We start from the raw sequence: 21,430 nt of genomic DNA on the forward strand, positions 1-21,430 counted from the left end.
CACTATGTTTTGTACTTTAGTGTTTGTTTTCGTTCACTGATTAGCACCGGCATTAGTTAACGAACATTCTTATGAATCAGTTCTGCGGCGAATGTGAGTGTGTATAAGTAGTAAGTGAGGAAAACAGTTATACGCATTTAGATTCGGTTTTTTACGAGTGCACTCTGAATGTTAAAATTATGACTCGTTGCAGTTCTCTGCTCCAAACAAACAAAACTAATATCAAAGAGTAACAAAAATAAACATAGAGAGTGCATGTAGAACAAAATATCAGCAATTAATTTAATATATAGAGTGTGTGTTTAAAATTACCTGTATCAATCTGGCAACCACTGTGTGTGGGCTGCTTTTACCTGTTAGCAAGTTGTTTTTTCTTCTTGTACGAGCAACCGTCGTGTTCGGTCGAGTTTCTTGTTGTGCAGTTGATTTATATTTTTTTTGAATTAATGTATTAAGTAAATTTTAAAATATCATATAGATATATTGTGAATTAAGAATATTAAGAATAAAGTTTTGATGTGAAGAAACACAAATTACGGTCTTAACATTAAAAAACCGCATTAGACGAACATTTTTGGCATCCCTTGCGGGGAGCAACATATCTTTTGCGTTCAATTGTGTGTTGCTGCCTACGAAGATCGCGTGCTTCGTCTAGCCGCTGGGCATATTTCTCAAAGTTATAGCCACTGGGCGTATCTTTCATATTTATAGCCGCTGGGCATATCTACCAAATTTTATTGCCGCTGGGCACAATTATTTACTTTCGAAAAGCCGCTGAGCACAACGGCTTACATTGCATATAATAATCACAGTTGATTCGCATAAAATCTGAAAATGCAAAAAATCGCCAGAAAATTGGAAGCTACGCAATCCATGCTGAAAAACTTCTCCACCAACATACGGAAAACGGCAAAAAGCAAGCAAACAAAAGGTTTCTTCACTGGAAGAAAGAATCTCTTGGAAAGTTACTGGACGCAGTACAAGGAAGCTCGAGAAAATTTGTTGGTCAATATTTATGACGGTGCAAAGGTGGAAGAAGCGAGTGACTCAATAAAAGCGTTAGTCAGCGAAGACAGTTACATGGAAATTGAAATAATTTATTCGGAAATGATGGGAGAACTAATCGATGCGTTAGAAAGCACTGAAGTTATAGACTCTCCAGGTAATAACGAAACTGCAATTAAAGGTGTATCAAGCATGGAATTGACGTCTAATCTGCCACGTATTAAAATTCCGTCGTTTGATGGTAATTATCTGCACTGGTACGCATTCAAGGATTTATTCACATCAGTTGTATCAAATAACGTTGCATTGTCTAATACACAAAAACTTCAATACTTAAAAGATGCGTTAGTGTTGGACGCTCAACACGCCCTAGACAACATTACTACAACAGATGCACATTGGGCAGTAGCATGGAGTTTACTCATCCGCAAGTATGAGAACAAGAGGATCATTCTTAATGCGTATTTAAAACAAATTGTTAATTTAACAACGGTGTCTGATGGTTTACCAAATAGTTTACGCTTGTTATGTGACACCATCACATCAGATGTGCGTGCGTTAGAGCAATTGGGTCGTCCAGTACAGCATTGGGACGATTGGTTGGTCTTTACCCTTCTCCAAAAATTAGACACGAAAACACGCTCAGCTTGGGAGCTGTCAACAACCAGTTTAGAACAAATTCCAAAGTTTGAGGAGCTGGTCAATTTCCTAGAAAATCGAATACATTCGCTGGAGGTAGTTAATAGCATGACCGATAACTCTAATCAGGAGAAAAAGTTTGTAACACCTATCAGAACAAAGGGGTTCGTGAAAAGCCATCATACCACTGTTCAACAATGCGTGCATTGTCAAGGTAAGCATTTACTGGCATATTGCGCAGAATTTCGGCAAATGACTGGGACAAAGAGATATGAGGTAGTCAGATCTGCAAGATTGTGTTTCAATTGTTTGAGAACGGGACACATGGGTCATAATTGTCCATCGAAATATCGGTGTCTGCGATGTAATGCAGCGCATCATACATTACTACATGACCATAGTGGAAGTGGTGGAGAAACGAATTACTCAAATATACCGGAAAAGACCACTGAAGCGACTAAGAAATACGCTGTCACATCAAATAACACATACATTTCCAGTGCTAATCAAGGTGCTCGAACTTTACATTTACAGACTGTTTTAATTAGCACTGCATTGATAGAGGTAAGGAGTCCTTCTGGTCAGACGCTTATTGTGCGAGCTCTTTTGGATAGTGCGTCGGAAGCAACGTTTGTCAGCGAATTCATCGTGCAGCGGTTAAAATTGGACAAAACAAATGTCATAGTGCCGGTGAGTGGTGCAAATGGTGAAAGGGTCGCCAATTCAAGAGGAATGGTTTCATTTACAATCCATTCGTTAAAATCCGATTTCAACATGAATTGTGTTGCACTAATACTTCCACGAGTGGGTAGCGTTACCCCAACCATTCCCATACCGAAAGAAGCGCTTGGTGAGTTCATGAATTTAGATTTAGCTGATCCTCAATTACAGGTTCCGGGGGCAGTCGATATGATTTTGAGCGCTTCAGATTATGCTGCTATTGTCTATGAGCGACTAAAACGGCATCCAACTAACAATATTGTTGCCCAATATACGCAACTCGGTTGGGTAATTTTTGGTGGACTGTCGCGACGAAAGGGTATTTCAGTGAAAGGACAAGTTAATTGCTGTCATACTCGGGCAACATTGCACGAAATGCTACATAAATTTTGGGAATTGGAAGAAATAACAAACCACGCTCCGTTAACAAAAGATGAAATGTACTGTGAAGACTTTTTTGAGCGTACAACTGTACGCAACGCAACGGGTCGATATGTGGTTAGACTACCAATCAAGCGGAAAGCTGACTTGGCAACACTTAAGTCAAGTAAACTAAATGCACTTGCATTATTAAACAGCACGTTACAGCGATTAACCCGAGATCCGGATATGTACAAACTCTACCAAGATTTCATGGACGAATATCAGACCTGTGGCCATATGGAAGTGGTGCCACACTCGTATGATGTAGTTTCAACATGTTATCTTCCTCACCATGGTGTCTATAAAGCATCGAGTTCTACAACGAAACTTCGCGTAGTCTTCAATGCTTTTAATAAATGTTTGAGCGGAATATCTCTTAATGATTGTCTGCATATAGGTCCCAGATTACAAAATGATCTATCAAATATCATCTTGCAATGGCGACATTACCCTATAGTGTTTACAGGAGATATCGAGAAAATGTATAGGCAAATTCTTGTTGATACCAAAGATGTGGATTTGCAACGAATAATGTGGCGCGTTCGACACGGGGACGCCCCTACAACATTCCGGTTGCTCACTGTAACATATGGGACTAATTGTGCTCCATATCTTGCCATCAAAGTATTGCGTACCCTGGCAAAAGAGGAGCAAACTCGTTTTCCACAGGCAGCTGAATCGATTCTGAATGAATTTTACATTGATGACGTACTATCAGGTGGAGACACTCCAATCGAAGCTGCAGAAAAATTGCACGAACTTCAGGAGCTTCTAGCAACTGCAGGCTTCACTTTACGTGAATTTAATTCGAATTCAAATGAAGTTTTAAGCACTCTGACTGAAGACGTGAAAGCTCACGCTGACGATGTGGAAATTAACACCGAGTATAAAACTAAGACACTTGGTCTTACTTGGTATACAAAATCCGACAGTTTTGGTTACAACGTCAATGTAACTTGTGACAACCATCATTACACAAAACGACTAATGTTGTCTGACATATCGAAGTTATTTGATCCACTTGGGTTCTTGGCTCCGGTTATCATTCGAGGAAAGATGTTTCTGCAACAACTCTGGCGTACTGGATCCAATTGGGATGATCCCTTGTCAATAGAGATGGCAAACATTTGGCATAACTTTCGTATTGACTTACAACAATTACATCACATTCGAATCCCACGTTGGATAAACACCACTTCGACAAGTGCAATTGAATTACACGCATTTGGTGATTCATCAAATCAAGCATATGCGGCTGCAATATATGCGAAAACAACCATCGGCACGACCAGTTTTGCAAATTTGCTTATTAGTAAAACTAAGGTAGCCCCGTTGAAAGAAACGTCTATACAACGTTTAGAATTGTGTGCAGCATTGCTAGCAGCAAAACTTCTACACAAGGTTAAAGGAACATTTAAGTGTCAACCATCACGCTGTATTTTGTGGACTGATAATACAACCACACTGTGGTGGATTAGAACTGATCCAGGCAAACTGAAGCAGTTTGTGGCAAACAGAGTGTCACAAATTCAGTCAATGACAAATATTGAAGACTGGAGGTATATTGCAACAAAGGATAATCCGGCTGATTGTGCATCACGAGGCAGTACCGTTTTGCAGCTAAGAGATAACCTGATGTGGTGGTACGGACCATCTTGGCTTCGTTTAAATGTAAAAATGTGGCCTAATCACCAAATCAATCATACTCCTGACAGTTTACCTGAGAAAAAAGAGATTAACTCATTAACTACGCAGTTATCAACAGAAGTGTGGGAAATATTTGGACGATATGCTACTCTTGACAAATTACTCGTAGTCGTGGCGCAATGCCTACGTTTTATTCATGCGTGTCAAAAAAGGATGCGTCGAGATGAAAGTTTCTGCACCTGGCAAGAACGTTATACGGCTCTTAAAAAATTAGTAACAATTGTACAAAGGACCGAGTTTACCAACGATTATGCTGCTTTACGGAAAGGCAATCCAATTAACAAATCAAGTAAATTGTTTAAATTGAATCCGACGCTTGATTCCGACGGAATTATGCGTCTACATGGACGACTTCAAAATGCGAATATTCCTTCAGATGAACGAAGTCCAATGATATTACCCAAACGTCATGATTTTACTACGTTGATTATTAATCAAGCTCATAGTCGAACATTACATGGCGGAACTCAAACAACATTAGCATATGTGCGACGGCAATTTTGGATTATTGAAGGAAGATCCGCTGTGAAGAGAGTGATTAACAAATGCATTACATGTTTTCGTCAAGCCTGTCGACCACAAGCACAAATTATGGGTAACTTACCTCCAGCACGGTGTAACATATCACAACCATTCATGCACACGGGCGTGGATTATGCTGGTCCATTTAATGTGAGAGCAACAAGAGGGAGAGGCCATCGTACTTACAAGGGGTATGTGGCTCTATTTATATGTTTTATTACACGAGCTATTCATTTGGAACTTGTGAGTGATATGACATCTGAAACATTTCTAGCAGCGTTAAAGCGATTTGTATCAGTCCGTGGCATATGCTCAGATATGTACAGCGATCGTGGTACATCCTTTGTCGGTGCTGATGCTTTAATGAAAGATGAAATTAAATTATTTAAAAAACAAATTGAAGCTGGGTCTGTGTTTGCATCAACCGTTGGCATAAATTGGCACTTTATACCACCCGCAGCGCCTCATTTTGGTGGCCTATGGGAGGCAGGAGTAAAAAGCATGAAATTTCATCTTAAGCGTGTAGTAAACACGGCAACTTTAACTTTTGAAGAATTTTACACGTTATTAAAACAAGTCGAAAATTGTTTAAATTCGAGGCCGCTTACGGCTCTATCTGATGACCCCACAGACTTATCAGCATTGACACCAGGACACTTTTTGATTGGACGAGCGCCATCTGCCGTACCTGAATCTAATTTGCTAAATACAAAGATTGGTGTACTATTCCGATGGAAAATGTTAAGCCAGATGTATCAAGACTTTTGGCGCCGTTGGTCCCAAGAATATTTAACACAATTACATGCCAGAAACAAATGGACTAAAAGCCAAACAAATGTCGCAGCCGGTCAACTGGTCCTAATTCGAGATGAACGATTGCCTCCAAGCTCCTGGTTGCTTGGCCGCATTATCCAAGTCCATCCTGGCACGGACGGTGCTGTTCGTGTTGTAACCATAAAGACACAGTCCGCCCTTGTGAAACGGCCAATTACGAAGATCTCTGTTTTACCAATCGACATTGAAGGACGTCCTGAAGCAAACGAGTAATATAGACGCAAGATCCGGTTGTATCTCCACGTCTAGGTGGGAAAAATGTTTAAAATTACCTATATCAATCTGGCAACCACTGTGTGTGGGCTGCTTTTACCTGTTAGCAAGTTGTTTTTTCTTCTTGTACGAGCAACCGTCGTGTTCGGTCGAGTTTCTTGTTGTGCAGTTGATTTATATTTTTTTTGAATTAATGTATTAAGTAAATTTTAAAATATCATATAGATATATTGTGAATTAAGAATATTAAGAATAAAGTTTTGATGTGAAGAAACACAAATTACGGTCTTAACATTAAAAAACCGCATTAGACGAACAGTGTGCATCAGGAACAAATTTGCTGAACACACTGCGGGTCTACTGGTAGACCCTTTTTAGGCTCAATTTTTCACTTAAATTCTCAGAGCGGTATTAGTAAGAAAATATGAAGTAAAGAGAATATGAAGGCACACATGATAATAAAAACGTATGATTTCAAATGCAGTGGTTGTTTTAATTTTGAATAACATATAGTAGAAATAGACCAGAAGTTTTTGTTTTTGCATACTTGGAGAATGCACTAATGCCACTTAAATAGCAAACTGGAGTTTTAGCGGCAAATAAAGGCATAACGACAAGTAAGAAATGAAAGCATGAATAGTAGAATTATGAAAAAACCAAAAGTTAATTTTTTTATATTGACTTTGTTATAAAACATAATATTATATAATGTGCAAAATTAAATAAGATAATATAATGTAACAAAATTAAACTAAAAAAAACGAAAACACAAAAAACTGAATTAAAGCATTTTATAATAAATATTATATTTAAAACTAAAATTGTCAATATAAAATATGTTATAATAGGAAATTGTCCAACAATAGCTGTGTTTCAGCAAACATGATCCGCTCAATTTTACATGCAAAACAAAAACAATGGGGTGAACCAGCAATTGATCTGGTTCACTTTCTGGTTCAATGTGGAATGTATGTAAAAGATAAAAGTGGAACGTATTTTAATGCAAATGAGGTTGGTAATGCGATGCAACGGTGTAGTAAAATTATAAACAAATCTACATTTATATTTATTTATTATTTATTTTATGTACTTATTTATTTAATATATCATTATTATTTATTTCTTTGTTTGAAGTAATGTTTTAATTAATACCATTACTATAAATTAAAATTATTAAAATTAATTAATATTATTACTTTAATTATTTAAGTTTTATTATTATTAAAAAAGTGTTGTTTGATAATTTATGAAAATCAATTAATTTAAAATGAATATATAAACATTAAGTTGAATACATTTATTTAATTAAAACAAAACAATACATAAGAAAACAGGCTCTCCAACATACATGTTTATAAAAAAGCCATTGCAAATAAGGCCATTGCAAAAGCCATATTTGCCATATACCACAAATATATGTAAATTTCCTTCATTGCTCTCGTTCAATTGTGACCACCACGGTTATTTTGTATTTGCTGATTGGATTTTATTAACAAATCTATTAAAATATGAAACATAATTAATATATAGCAATTGTATTTTTTATGCGCAAATACCAAGCAAATAATCTTTAACGGAACAATTATTGATCGTTTCCATAAAATTTCCACTATATCCATGCTGATGCACTTCATCCCTTGAGCTTAATACACTTGGACTAGTGTTTAAAAAGAAAATGGAGATGTCAGTTTTGCTCGATAATTCTAATAAAATCTGCAATTTCCATTTATTTACCATAGAATTAAATTTAAGTTTTTAAGTAAATACTAAATAAAAACTTACATTTCGTACTTCAGACATTTCAACAGATTTTATTTATTTTCCAAGTTTTAGATTTTTTGTATTCAAAATTTTCTCACTTATTTATTTAGCGCCAAAATTATTCACATAAATCAAAAAATTTTGTACACAAACCCATCTGTCATATTTAATGCGTTGCCAATTATTTTCAAACGTGATCCGTATCGTTTCAGCAAAGATGATTCAGATCACGTTTGAAAATAGTTGCGTTTCAGCAAACTTGATCCGCTCAATGATCTGAATCATCTTTGCTGAAACGATACGGATCACGTTTGAAAATAATTGGCAACGCATGAAATATGCCAGTTGGGTTTGTGTACAAAATTTTTTGATTTGTGTGAATAATTTTGGCGCTAAAAAAATAAGTGAGAAAATTATGAATACAAAAAACCTAAAAAATGGAAAATAAATAAAATCTGTTGAAATGTCTGAAGTATGAAATGTAAGTTTTCATTTAGTATTTACTTAAAATCTTAAATTTAATTCTATAGTAAATAAATGAAAATTGCAGATTTTATTAGAATTATCGAGCAAAACTGACTCTTCCATTTGCTTTTTAAACACTAGTCCAAGTTTATTACGAGACGAGAGCAATGAAGGAAATTTATATTTTTTTGTGGTATATGGCAAATATAAATAATTTCACGAATCGCGAATTTGGTATTTATTTTGGCATACCAAAAGCATCAGTATGGAGAATAATTGAAAGAACTAGTAGCTGCGTTTCAGCAAACATGATCCGCTCAATGATCTGAATCATTTTTGCTGAAACGATACGGATCACGTTTGAAAATAATTGGCAACGCATGAAATATGCCAGTTGGGTTTGTGTAGAAAATTTTTTGATTTTTGTGAATAATTTTGGCACTAAAATAATAAGTAAGAACATTTTGAATACAAAAAATCTAAAAAATAGAAAAAAATTAAAACTGTTGAGCGGTGTGAAGTATTAAATGTAAGTTTTTATTTAGTATTTACTTTAAAATTTAAATTTAATTCTATAGTAAATAAATGAAAATTGCAGATTTTATTAGAATCATCAAGCGAAACTGACTCTTCCATTCCCTTTTTAAATAATAGTTTAAGTGTATTAAACTCAAGGGATGAAGTGCATCAGCATGGATATAGTGGAAGTTTTGTGGAAACGATCAATAATTCTTTCGTTAAAGATTATTTGATTGGTATTTGCACATAAAAAATACAGTTGCTATATATTAATTATTTAATTATGTTTCATATTTTAATAGATTTGTTAATAAATTCCAATCAGCAAATGCAAAATAACCGTGATGATCACAATCGGACGAGAGCAATGAAGGAATTTTATATATATATTTTTGTGGTATATGGCAAATATGAATACTTTTTGCGAATTTGGTATTTGTTTTGGCATACCAAGAGCTTCTGTATGGAGAATAAAAGAACTAATGTTTAGCTTATATCAATTGGACACTTATTTATAAAATACGCACTTGCTAATAGTGCAAAAGTGGAATCTACGAAAAAATTTCCGTTCGTGATTGGTTGCATAGACAGCACACATGTTAAAATAAATGCACCTCACTATAGCAATTAGGCTTATTTCAAAAGTAAGCATGAATATAGCTTAAACTTGCAGGTAGTTTGCAATGGTTTTTTTATAAACGTGTATGTTGGAGAGCCTGTTTCCTTATGTATTGTTCTGTTTTAATTAAATAAATGTATTCAACTTAATTTTTATATATTCATTTCAAATTAATTGATTTTCATAAATTATCAAACAACACTTTTTTAATAATAATAAAACTTAAATAATTAAAGTAATAATTTTAATTAATTTTAATAATTTTAATTTATAGTAATGGTAATTATTAAAACATTACTTTAAATAAAGAAATAAATAATAATGACATATTAAATAAATAAGTACATAAAATAAATAAATAAATATAAATGTAGATTTATTTGTTTGTAATTTTACTACACCGTTGCATCGCATTACCAACCTCATTTGCATTAAAATACGTTCCACGTATATCTTTTACATACATTCCACATCGAACCAGAAAGTGAACCAGATCAATTGCTGGTTCACCCCATTGTTTTTGTTTTGCATGTAAAATTGAGGGGATCATCTCTGCTGAAACGCAGCTAATATTTGAGATTATAACAAAAATTGGTATATATAAATAGATATAAATAGATATGTGTATATATATATTTAATGCACAATACTTGACTTCTTCTTCTCAACATATTATAAACAATGGTTCCGAAGGAGTACAGTAATGAGAAAGTTGTGAAGCTGATGTCGATGATTTAAACAAGGTTCTGTAAACCAGTTGGGTGCTTTAAAGCTTCCAAAATCTGAATGTAATTCATAATTTTTATATTAACTAAATAACTCACTAGGAGCTGTAAGGATTTTATTCTCTTTTAAAATATTTGAATTGCACAATTCACAATTAATTTTTGGCAACATTTAATGGGCAACGTAGCCAACAGAATATTTAATTGACAACCATTGCACATTAATAATTTTGTTCAAAGCCAAGTCTTCATGTATGAATCATCAAATACGGGTTCTTGTATCGAATTATGGTAATTAGTATAGCAGCACTGATATTTTCTTCGAAAGCATTATCAATATTATCTAGGTTGCCATCTCCGGTTACTATGGCCGTCTGATCTCCGGTTACTACATCTCCGGTTCGTTACCTGATGTTACCTGATGAAGATAAGGGACGAATTTGAGCAAACATCAAATGTGTAAATTGCAATTTATTTCAGCAACCGAAGGATTTTTATTATTTTCACCCTTTTATCTAACTAATTGGAAATAGTTTTCTATTTGATCCTGATTTAGGGTTTTAGTTTTTAGAAAAAACGTACATTTTTGCAAAACTTCATTGGACAAGGTTATTACAACATTTATTGTTATTATCATACCATCAATAAAATTAACTCTTTAATGTGAAAAAGAGGTGTTTTTCAAGTAATCATCGAATGCCTTCGAATAATTATTAGGCGTGCTACCAATCTGTATAGCTGATCGATAAGAATTATCCCCATAAAGTGTTCCATTATTCATGCAATCAAAAATTTTGTCCATTTTAGCAATAAAATTGGTTGTGGATATAGCAACTTCGCTTGAAACTTTTTTGAATCTTACGCTTTCAACATAAGATCTAATTGCGGCTTGCACAGTATGACCAAAGACAATGTATAATCACAGATAAATAATATACAGATTGCGAATGCAGAACAAAAATATTTTACGGTAGCCAGCTCGAGTAGCTAGCTAAAAGCACAATCAGCTTTGAATTGTAGAACAATTAAGACAAACCAAAGCTGTGTATAACACAATGATCTTAAGTGTTCGAAACACACGAAAGAGCTGTTGAATGTGCGTATGAGAAGGTGTGTGATATAGTATAGAAATTGTTGCTATATTTTCTATTCATATTGCTAGTTTGGGTGCTTGTGTGATTTATATGTTGACAATTTTCTGTTTTGCGAACTTATGCTTCGATCGTTTTGCTGCATCAAGACGAAAGGGCAATCAGTGAAGTTCAAATTTTTGTTTCCATATTTACAAAATTTAGTTTCTTTTGGGTTAAGAGGAAATAGAGAGGAAAGGGCGTTAAACACGAAGAAGCGTTGTTTAGTGTTGAATGGACACACAAACACAGAAATTTAAAGAAATAGTCTTTGCTTTTTGTATACATTTTTTCTAAAATATATGATTGACTTTGTGTGCATGCAATGCACAACTTTTTCCAAATTATTATAAATTTGATTTTTGATGAAATTTTATACTAGTCTCATATATTTTGATATGAGTTTTGCCTTTTATGAGGTGAGTAAACACCGGCAGTAGCCGAACCATAGTTGTTGTTAGTGCAAATGGTATTAATATGTGTGGCAGTGAAGATAGTACTATGGCCTGTAGTAGCCATGATATTATGAAGTTTGTTAATAACCACCATGTTATTAAATATCTATTTATTTTCATATTTTAATAACAAATAATTAAAAAAAAAACAAATGTAATTAAAAGTGTAAAAAATTAAACAATCCAATTAAATTGAATATACACAATTTAATTACCACTGTTCTTCATAATACTTATATTGTTTTCACTATATATGTTTTACTTTATTCAGTATCTGATTTATTCTTCTTTTTTTTTAAAAAAAATCATACAACTCGGATTTTAAAAAATAAATTAATATAGCTAAGTTTTAATTCGATAAGCGACTGCCTCTGCTTTCCACAAGCTCAACTGCCAAACCACTCAATTATTTTTCTGCAAATCATCACGCTACCTTTACCAACAAACATCACAGTTAATCTGATCTTGCAGGTGCGGTTTACAATATTAATCTTACAGTGGCGTGAGTAAATTAAATAACCTAACTTATTAAACTATAAACTATAATACATTAAATTATAATATATTGAATACATAGAAATAATATTAATAATTAATAATAATAAAAATAACAAGTTATAATAATATTAATTATAATAAAAATATAATAATAATAATAAACATAGCACTTTTGCATTCAATAATAAATATATACAACATCCCTCCCCCTTTAAAAAAAAAACATTTCGGAATGAAATATTTCAACAAAACAAAAAGAAAGTTATTTACAACACCGACTGTGACTAAGTAAAATTCCATTTTTAACCTTCATTCGGACTCATACATATGTTACAATTCCATATCCTTTTGTTAAATACAAACGACAATATTTATTTCTCTCTATGTAATTTTAACAAATTATTATACAAAATTTTCTCACGACCCTTAATCATCAATTTTACGTTTACCGCACCTATAACATCTACTACCTAATAAGGACCTTCCCATATAGGTGAGAATTTTTATACCCTACATTGACTCTTTAGCCAAACTCTATCCCCTATCTTGAACATTTTCTTCTTGGTTCTTTTGTCATAATATTTTTTAGCCTGTAATACAGCCTGTGTGCCCGCTGTATTTGGTATTTTAGAACTTTTGAATAGTCATCATCATTATAGAGCGGATTCCTCTTCTCCGCAGATTGACTGGAATCTCTACTTCAAACCCGAATAATGTCCGTGTAGGAATTTGTTTGGTAGTGGTATGCACAGTGTTATTGTGTACCTGCATGGTGTGACAGAGCCACTCATCCCAATTAGTTCCATCCTCATTTACGAAACTTCTTAGAAATTCCGCCAGAGGCCGATGACTTCTTTCCAATGCTCCATTTGATTGGGGGTGCTAGGGTGAAGTGTGCATCTTTTTAATACCTAAGATTTTACATGTTTCACTAAATAGTTTAGATGTAAAATTTGTACCATTATCCGTCACTAATATTCTGGGTATATTCAATTTCGAGATGATCTCATTGAAGAATGCTCTGGCCACAGTCAACGTTTCGGTGCCTGGAATGGGTACACACAGCATGTACTTTGAAAAATCATCTTGAAAAGTAAGGATTAATTTATTTCCTCTGGCCGTCTGAGGTAATGGACCTACAATATCCATGAAGACTTTGTCGAATGGTCTTTGCGGCGTATCTGTTAAAACCTATAACGACACACTTTCTGTCGCTGATGATGCTGAGGTATCGTCCAGGGGTCGTTGCAATATAATTTATTTTTTTCCAAATCAAAGACAATTTAATATATGTGATTTACTGATTTATTTATAATTATAGTTCAAAAAAAAAAAAAGAAAGAAAAAGAAATGTTACAATGTAAATATTATGATGAATTGCGTTGTCCTCCTATGGAACTTTCGGGGTTTATCTAAATGATCTCGGCGTTGTATACCATAGTATTCCCGGACAGATGCCGCTCTACTTGGAATTCAAACTTGGAATTTTATTTCGGATTACAGAACATCAAGCTACCTTGACTTATTACTCACTACTGGTCAAGACGTATGAACTACCTTGACGTTTATACGATGCTACCAGTCAAGACGTATGAACTACCTTGACGTTTATACGAAACTACTAGTCAAGACGTATGAACTACCTTGACGTTTATACAAAGCTACAAATTTCTAATTCCTTGTTTTCGCAAAGACGTATAACTGCCTTCGAGAGTTTTCCAACAAGTCCTTTTTCTTCTAACACGTACGCTTATTTATACTCAAACGACCGAAGCTTTTCCTGTAGCACATCGGTACATTTGCCGTTGGTATTTTTGATACTTGTTGTCTTTTGTTGCTGTTGTTCGTCTGGGTGTAATTTTTGTGCTTTGTGTTTTTGTGCGTTCTTAAATTCGCCGTACTTTGTATTAAGTTCAACCAAAGCTTTCATGCTTTGACGTTTCTTGTTTTGTTTACAAACGTGTTTATATAATGCCGGTGTTTGTGGTTTTATTATTTATATTTATTTATTAATAAATAAATAAAAAAAGAATTAATAAATAATAAAAACAAATAAAAATAAATAAAATAAATATTTAAATAACATAGTGAATAAATAAGGTGTGTATATTCTTCACTTATTTAAATACATTTTTTTGTTAATTATAATAGTAATTTCAGATGTATTCCGTATGTTACCGATGCAGATGCGGGGTATTACTTGTGAGTTATTTTCATATAATATATATTAAATAAAATTAATCTGTTTTATTTTAGATCATATTGAAAATTCTTAAAGTGAGTGAAATTATCTTATATATTGCGTGTTAAACATAGTGTATTGTGATGTGTAACTAAAATGTCTTTTGAAGTTACTAGTATAGTGTTGGTGTTGTTGCTTGCTTGTTGTTATATTGAAGCTATGTAGGTTGGAAATATGTGAATATTTCCTTCCTTACAAACCATAGGCATCCTCTCCACCTTAAAACTTTTATTTCTCTGACAATACTGGCAGGCTCCCACATAGTCCTTTATTTGACGTTGCATTCCTGCCCACTTAAATTGCTTTCTGATACGTTTTTACGGCACCTTGATGTCCCCCTAATGGTGAATCATGAAATGTTTTTAATATACCCTGAATATCTTTCTCGTTCGTGAGAAAAACTGCATAATCTTCCTTCCCAGGATGGCCTCTGTCCGTTTCCGAACTATTATCCATCTGTTCAACTTCGGTGGCTAGCAACTCTTCTTCTTTTTCCCTTTTTTTAGACCGAGTTACTATCGCAATATTATCACTCGGTATCCTACTCAGTGCGTCTGCATTCTTATTAGTTTTTTCTGGCTTATAACAAATTTCGAAATTAAATTCCAAAAGCTTGAGCCGAAAACGACCTAGCCGTGTATCCTGATTTTTTAAATTTGCTATGCCTTTTAATTGCTTCACATAGGCCTCCCACAGTGATAAACTGTTTATTTGCTATATGTTCGTATGCCGTTCCTACTAAACTTTGTTTGACGCAATTCACTATATGTTGCGGATTAGCATCTGGCAACGCTCGTTGCGTTAGCTCACACCGCGCTACAAATTTATGTACCTCTCCCCTCAGATCAGGGTCTTCTGTACCTGCAAATTATTTCACCAATTTTGCCACTACCTCCATAACACCTACTATTAAAGACATTTCTCTGTAATTTCTACTTTTCTCTAAATCAAATATTTTTTCTATCGGGTTTGTTCCCAGGTCTACTTGTAACGGGGTAGGTGTTTTCACCCTATGACAAATATCCAATTCTCTTTTGAGATTGTTTACGTGAACTGTTAACTTTTGGATAGCACAATCTGTTTCTTTACTATCATTAACTTAACGTGGGTCTGAACTATTACTTTGTTGATTTTTCAACTCTACAATATGTTGCTCTGATTCCTCCAACAAACTTGTAAGTTCTGCAGCTCTCCTCTTGAGTTACTCGCACTTTTTTTCCAGACCACTCTTCGCTTCTGAGAGCTCCTTCAATGTCTTTTTGAACTCAGCACTCTTAAGACACTCGACACTGTCAATTAGGTCATTAATATATCCTAATTCGTCTATTTTTGACAATCTCCTATGCCTAATTGTATCTTTCGTCAACTGAATAAAGTCTTTGTCTGAATTTAATTCTATGAGTTTCTCCCAAGCTTAAATTTGACTCACCTCCAGATATCTTTTAAAATTTTCTAATTCCTGTTCTAGTTGATCAATCCGTTCCTCCATTTAATACCAACTATCATAATAATCTTTTATAACAGGGCCACACAATTATAGCAGATGAATCATATCTTTGAATGAAGTCTTAATCAATAATATTGATCCCAAATCCTCACATCCGATTTATTATTGAAATCAAAAATGAATTCGACCTACAATTTACATTAAAAACATTCGCTTTAATACACTTGAGGATTAATAATTAATTTAATATATAAATTTATATATTGATAAAATAAAATAATAATTATAATTATATATTATAATTATAAATAATTATAAATAATTATTTATTAAAAGAAAATAAAATTAAATTATTCAAATTATCAAATTTATATCACAAATTAAATCGACAACATCTGCTCCACTTCCTTCCTTTTGTTTAAAGTTAGTTACGCCTCAAGGTCAGTCAACAGCTAGCTCAGAACATCCAGTTATGTTTTTATCAACACCTTCGCTTAGTTCACTGAACTATATTTCACCTTCGCTTAGTTCACTGAACTATATTTCACCTTCGCTTAGTTCACTGAACTTATTTTTGCTCTACTTTAATTTTCTTCATATATATAATATAATGCAACTTCCACTGCTGTTGTTCTTATATTTATTTTTAATATATGCACCTTTGCAACTCCAAACAAATTCTTATTTCATTTATTTTATGCAAAAATTCTTTTTCCACGTACGTAATTTATAAAAACACTGCACGTGGTACCGGCTGCGCCAAAATGTTATGTATCTTTCTTATATATTGTGTAACTTAATTTATTTATTTGGGTTTGTGAAGAAATGTTATAAAAATTTTTGTTGGTATTGATATATCTTGCATTTGTGCTGTTTCCACTATTTACACTTTTTATTTCGCCAAAATGTTATATATTTTATCCATAAATCAAAGCGTTTGTTTAGTTTATTGTTTTTCCTATTTTTATAATTTTTTATTAAAAAAAAAACAAATGTAATTAAATTTGTATTAACAATTTATTAAACAATCCAATTACAAACTTTTATTGTATATTCAATTTAATTACCACTGTTCTTCATAATACTTATATTGTTTTCACTATATATGTTTTACTTTATTCAGTATCTGATTTATTCTTTTTTTTTTTTTTAAAAAAATCATACAACTCGGATTTTAAAAAATAAATTAATATAGCTAAGTTTTAATTCGATAAGCGACTGCCTCTGCTTTCCACAAGCTCAACTGCCCAACCACTCAATTCTTTTTCTGCAAATCATCACGCCACCTTTACCATTCTTGCAAAACCAGACCAACCTTCTGTCTCAAAAACAAACAAAAGATCACAGTTAATCTGATCTTGCAGGTGCGGTTTACAATATTAATCTTACAGTGGCGTGAGTAAATTAACTAACCTAACTTATTAAACTATAAACTATAATACATTAAATTATAATATATTGAATACATAGAAATAATATTAATAATTAATAATAATAGAAATAACAAATTATAATAATATTAATTATAATAAAAATATAATAATAATAATAAACATAGCACTTTTGCATTCAATAATAAATATATACAACAGGGCAATATTGCTTGAAATAATGTTGCTAAACATATGCATATTATATTTAGTGATGCAAATTGTTGGTAATTTTAGACACAAATTCAAGAAAAGAAATGTTTACTTAAATTGGCTGCAGGAGACTAAAGTGGCCCTTATGGGCCCATTAGACAGCAACGCTCGTTGTCAACGCGCGCTTGCCATTACACAAACAATTTTTTAAAAATTTTTTAAACACGCCCCAGATAAAACAACAAATATACTAAAAAATCGCTCTCACATGAGAATTTTTTCTCCTACTTTTCTCCTACTTTGTGAAATGCGAAATTTGTTTGTGTAATATGTGTTGACGAAAATCAAAAATTTTTGATATTTCTTCAACCACGCTCGTGTTTTTGCATATACAGTCGGATTTGGTCGGCATGCAAAATTTAATTTATTTTGAGGAGTAGAAGCGTAAACATCGTTTAAATGCACGCATGATTTGTCGTTAGCATGCGTTGCTTTGCAAATATGAATGAATTGTATCTTTTATTTTAAATATTTGTATTTTCTATCTAGGTAAAATTTTTTAATTTCCAAAACATGTTATTAAGAAGAATTAAAGTGTCTAAAGTGGCCCTTAGACAGCAACGCGCGTTGACAAACGCACGAAGTCTTCTCTTGCCATTACACATTAAATTTACCAACAATTTTTTAAACACGCCTCCAGCAAACAATGCAGAATTTGTTCATTCATCAGTATTAAAGCAATGCGTAATTTCCTTACGAAAAATGATGTTTTACATTTAATTTATAATTTTAATTTATATATTTATATTTATTTTTATGATTTCAATTTATATATTTATTTTTATATATATTATATTTTATATAATTTAATTTTTTTTTTTGGTATATTTTAATAACAAATTTTCCGTATGTCCACAATGCAATTAATATTTAAAACAAAATTTTCATTTAAATTTAATGTTTGGTTATTTTTTTTAGCCCAAGGTTATTAATATTTTAATTCTTCTTAATAACATGTTTTGGAAATTAAAAAATTTTACCTAGATAGAAAATACAAATATTTAAAATAAAAGATACAATTCATTCATATTTGCAAAGCAACGCATGCTAACGACAAATCATGCGTGCATTTAAACGATGTTTACGCTTCTACTCCTCAAAATAAATTAAATTTTGCATGCCGACCAAATCCGACTGTATATGCAAAAACACGAGCGTGGTTGAAGAAATATCAAAATTTTTTGATTTTCGTCAACACATTTCTTAAAATTTCAAATGTTACTATTACACAAACAAATTTCGCATTTCACAAAGTAGGAGAAAAGTAGGAGAAAAAATTCTTATGTGAGAGCGATTTTTTAGTATATTTGTTGTTTTATCTGGGGCGTGTTTAAAAAATTTTTTAAAAAATTGTTTGTGTATACCTCAACCCATGTACAAAATGGAGCTAAAGCCTGATTGTAAAAAACTTAAAAAAGGAGAGATACATCCTATATATTCTTTAAGGTATTTATTTCACAGGAAAATTGTGGTTGAAGAACCCCATAAACGCAAAGAGCCTATTCAATGTCTAAATTGTCAGGAATATGAACACTTAAGAACATATTGCAAACTAGAAAGTATATGCGTGATATGTTCAGAATATCACCAAACTGAAAAATGCCCGAAGAACAAAGCTGATGACAAAGCTAAATGTTGCTCAAATTGTGGTGGAAACCATACAGCGAATTACAGAGGTTACCCAGTATACATTGAACTAAAACAAAGAATTAAAAATAATGTAAGTAGAACTCAAATGAATACAGCAAATTCTGTGAATATTTTGCGTAAACAATTTACTTATATAATTAATAACGCAACAGCTTGTTAAGAATACTCCAACTATGAACAATAACTCTGAAATCACCAAAATGTCTTCAAATACTGAAACTGCCAAGAGTATGGCCATACTAAGTCATGTTACACTCTTCGTACAGTGTGCGTAGCTTGTGGCGAGCTTCACCATAGTTCCGAATGCGATAAAATAGCATTCCAAAAATGTAGCACCTGCAGTGGAAATCACACTGCAAACTACAGAGGCTGTCTTATTTATAGAGAACTGAAGCACAGGTTAGCTCTGCAGAAAGAAGCGTTGCGTAATCCTACAAGAAGCAACACCATTAAATTAGTTGAAGTACCTCAACCTTTAACTTCTAAGCCTGTTACACCAGGTGTTTCATATGCTAATGTCGTTAAATCTGACAAGCAATAAGCCCCTCCAGTTCAAAGTAATAGTTTGGAAATAATGATCTCCACTCTCACTCAGAGCTTAACTCAGTTCAGTTCTTAACGAGATAGTTAAAATGCAAAGCCAATTAATGCAAATGTTTTTGTCTAAATAATGAGTACTTTAAAAATTTGTACATGGAATGCAAACGGCTTAAGCCAACATAAACTTGAACTCACAAATTTCATGTCCCGAGAAAGTGTAGATGTTATGCTTTGCTCAGAAACACATCTAACTAACAAAAATTTCTTTTCTATTCCTGGTTATTTATTCTATAAAACCAATCACCCAGATGACAAAGCACATGGTGGTACAGGTATTTTGATACGAAGGCGTCTAAAACACAATTTTCTAGGTACATATGCTCATAATTATATGCAAGCCACATCAATACACCTTAAGCACACAGGAAAAAATTTAACTTTATCGGCAGTTTACTGCCCTCCTCGCTTCAACATTACTGAGACCCAATTTACGGATTACTTTTTAACTCTAGGTGAAAGATTTCTTGCGGCGGGAGACCACAACGCCAAGCACACGTATTGGGGTTCACGACTCTGTAATCCAAAAGGAAAACAGCTCTGCAATTCAATTGTAAATAGAAAAAATTCACTAGACGTAATCTCTCCTGGGCAGCCAACATATTGGCCTGCTGATAACAATAAAATACCAGACCTAATAGACTTCGCCGTATCCAAAGGCATAAGCAAAAATTTTATCTCAACATACACTAGCTGCGATTTGTCTTCTGACCATTCTCCAGTTACATTTTGCTTACGTGATGGTCCTCAGTTACGAGACTGTTCCTATAGCCTTACAAGTCCTAAAACAAACTGGCTCAAATATAAAAAGTATATTAACTCACACATACACACAAATTACAAGATAAAGTGTAAGTCTCATATTGAGGACGCAACCTCGGTTTTAAACTCAATTCTGATTTCAGCAGCAGAAAACTCCACCCCTAAAGGCAATAAAATTTACAGATTCAATAGAGTTCTTACAAATAGTGACATAGAGAATTTAGTTTTACAAAAACGTAGATTAAGGCGTGAATGGCAAAAATCTAGGTCCCCTTTAGCGCAAAACTTATTTAAGGAAGCCCAAAGAAGACTTAGATCTGCATTAAGCAAGGAAGACAAAGTCAGACAATATAATTATATTCAAAACCTATGTCCAAATGGCAAAAACCATTCATCTTTGTGGAATGCTAGCAAAGGTATAAATCCTCCCATAGACTCCAATTCTCCAATATGAAACTCTCTTGGAAACTGGGCGCGAAGTGATGAAGAAAAATCTAACGTTTTTGCTGATTACCTAAAAGAGGTGTTCCAACCAAATCCTGCAGCAGGACAATATGACTTTCCCACTCAAGATCCACCAGCACCATCTATTGACATGAATATCACGGCCAATGATCTTGTTCAAATAATCACAAATAAGTTAGATTGCAAAAAAGCACCGGGATATGATAATATCTCACCCATCATGATAAAAAACTTACCCCTTTTGGCCATAAATTTTATCACAAGACTTTTTAATGCCATAATTAAATTTGGCTTTTATCCAACAGAGTGGAAAACATCCATGATTATTATAATTCATAAATCAGGTAAAGACCCCACGCTTGCCTGTTCATACAGGCCAATAAGCTTAC

The 21,430-nt window shown here is 33.1% G+C and overlaps 1 protein-coding gene across 1 annotated transcript; it reads left to right on the forward strand.

Annotated features, from left to right (window-relative positions):
* The first annotated feature begins 834 nt into the window (after positions 1-834).
* On the forward strand, positions 835-6,063 carry LOC119675429. The gene is made up of 2 exons (XM_038086628.1): positions 835-5,515; positions 5,594-6,063. Exons 1-2 carry the CDS (start codon positions 835-837, stop codon positions 6,061-6,063), a joined length of 5,151 nt encoding a protein of 1,716 aa, XP_037942556.1.
* The last annotated feature ends 15,367 nt before the right edge of the window (positions 6,064-21,430 follow it).

Source organism: Teleopsis dalmanni, chromosome 2 (assembly GCF_002237135.1).
Source record: "Teleopsis dalmanni isolate 2A chromosome 2, ASM223713v2, whole genome shotgun sequence".
Taxonomy (NCBI): domain Eukaryota; kingdom Metazoa; phylum Arthropoda; class Insecta; order Diptera; family Diopsidae; genus Teleopsis; species Teleopsis dalmanni.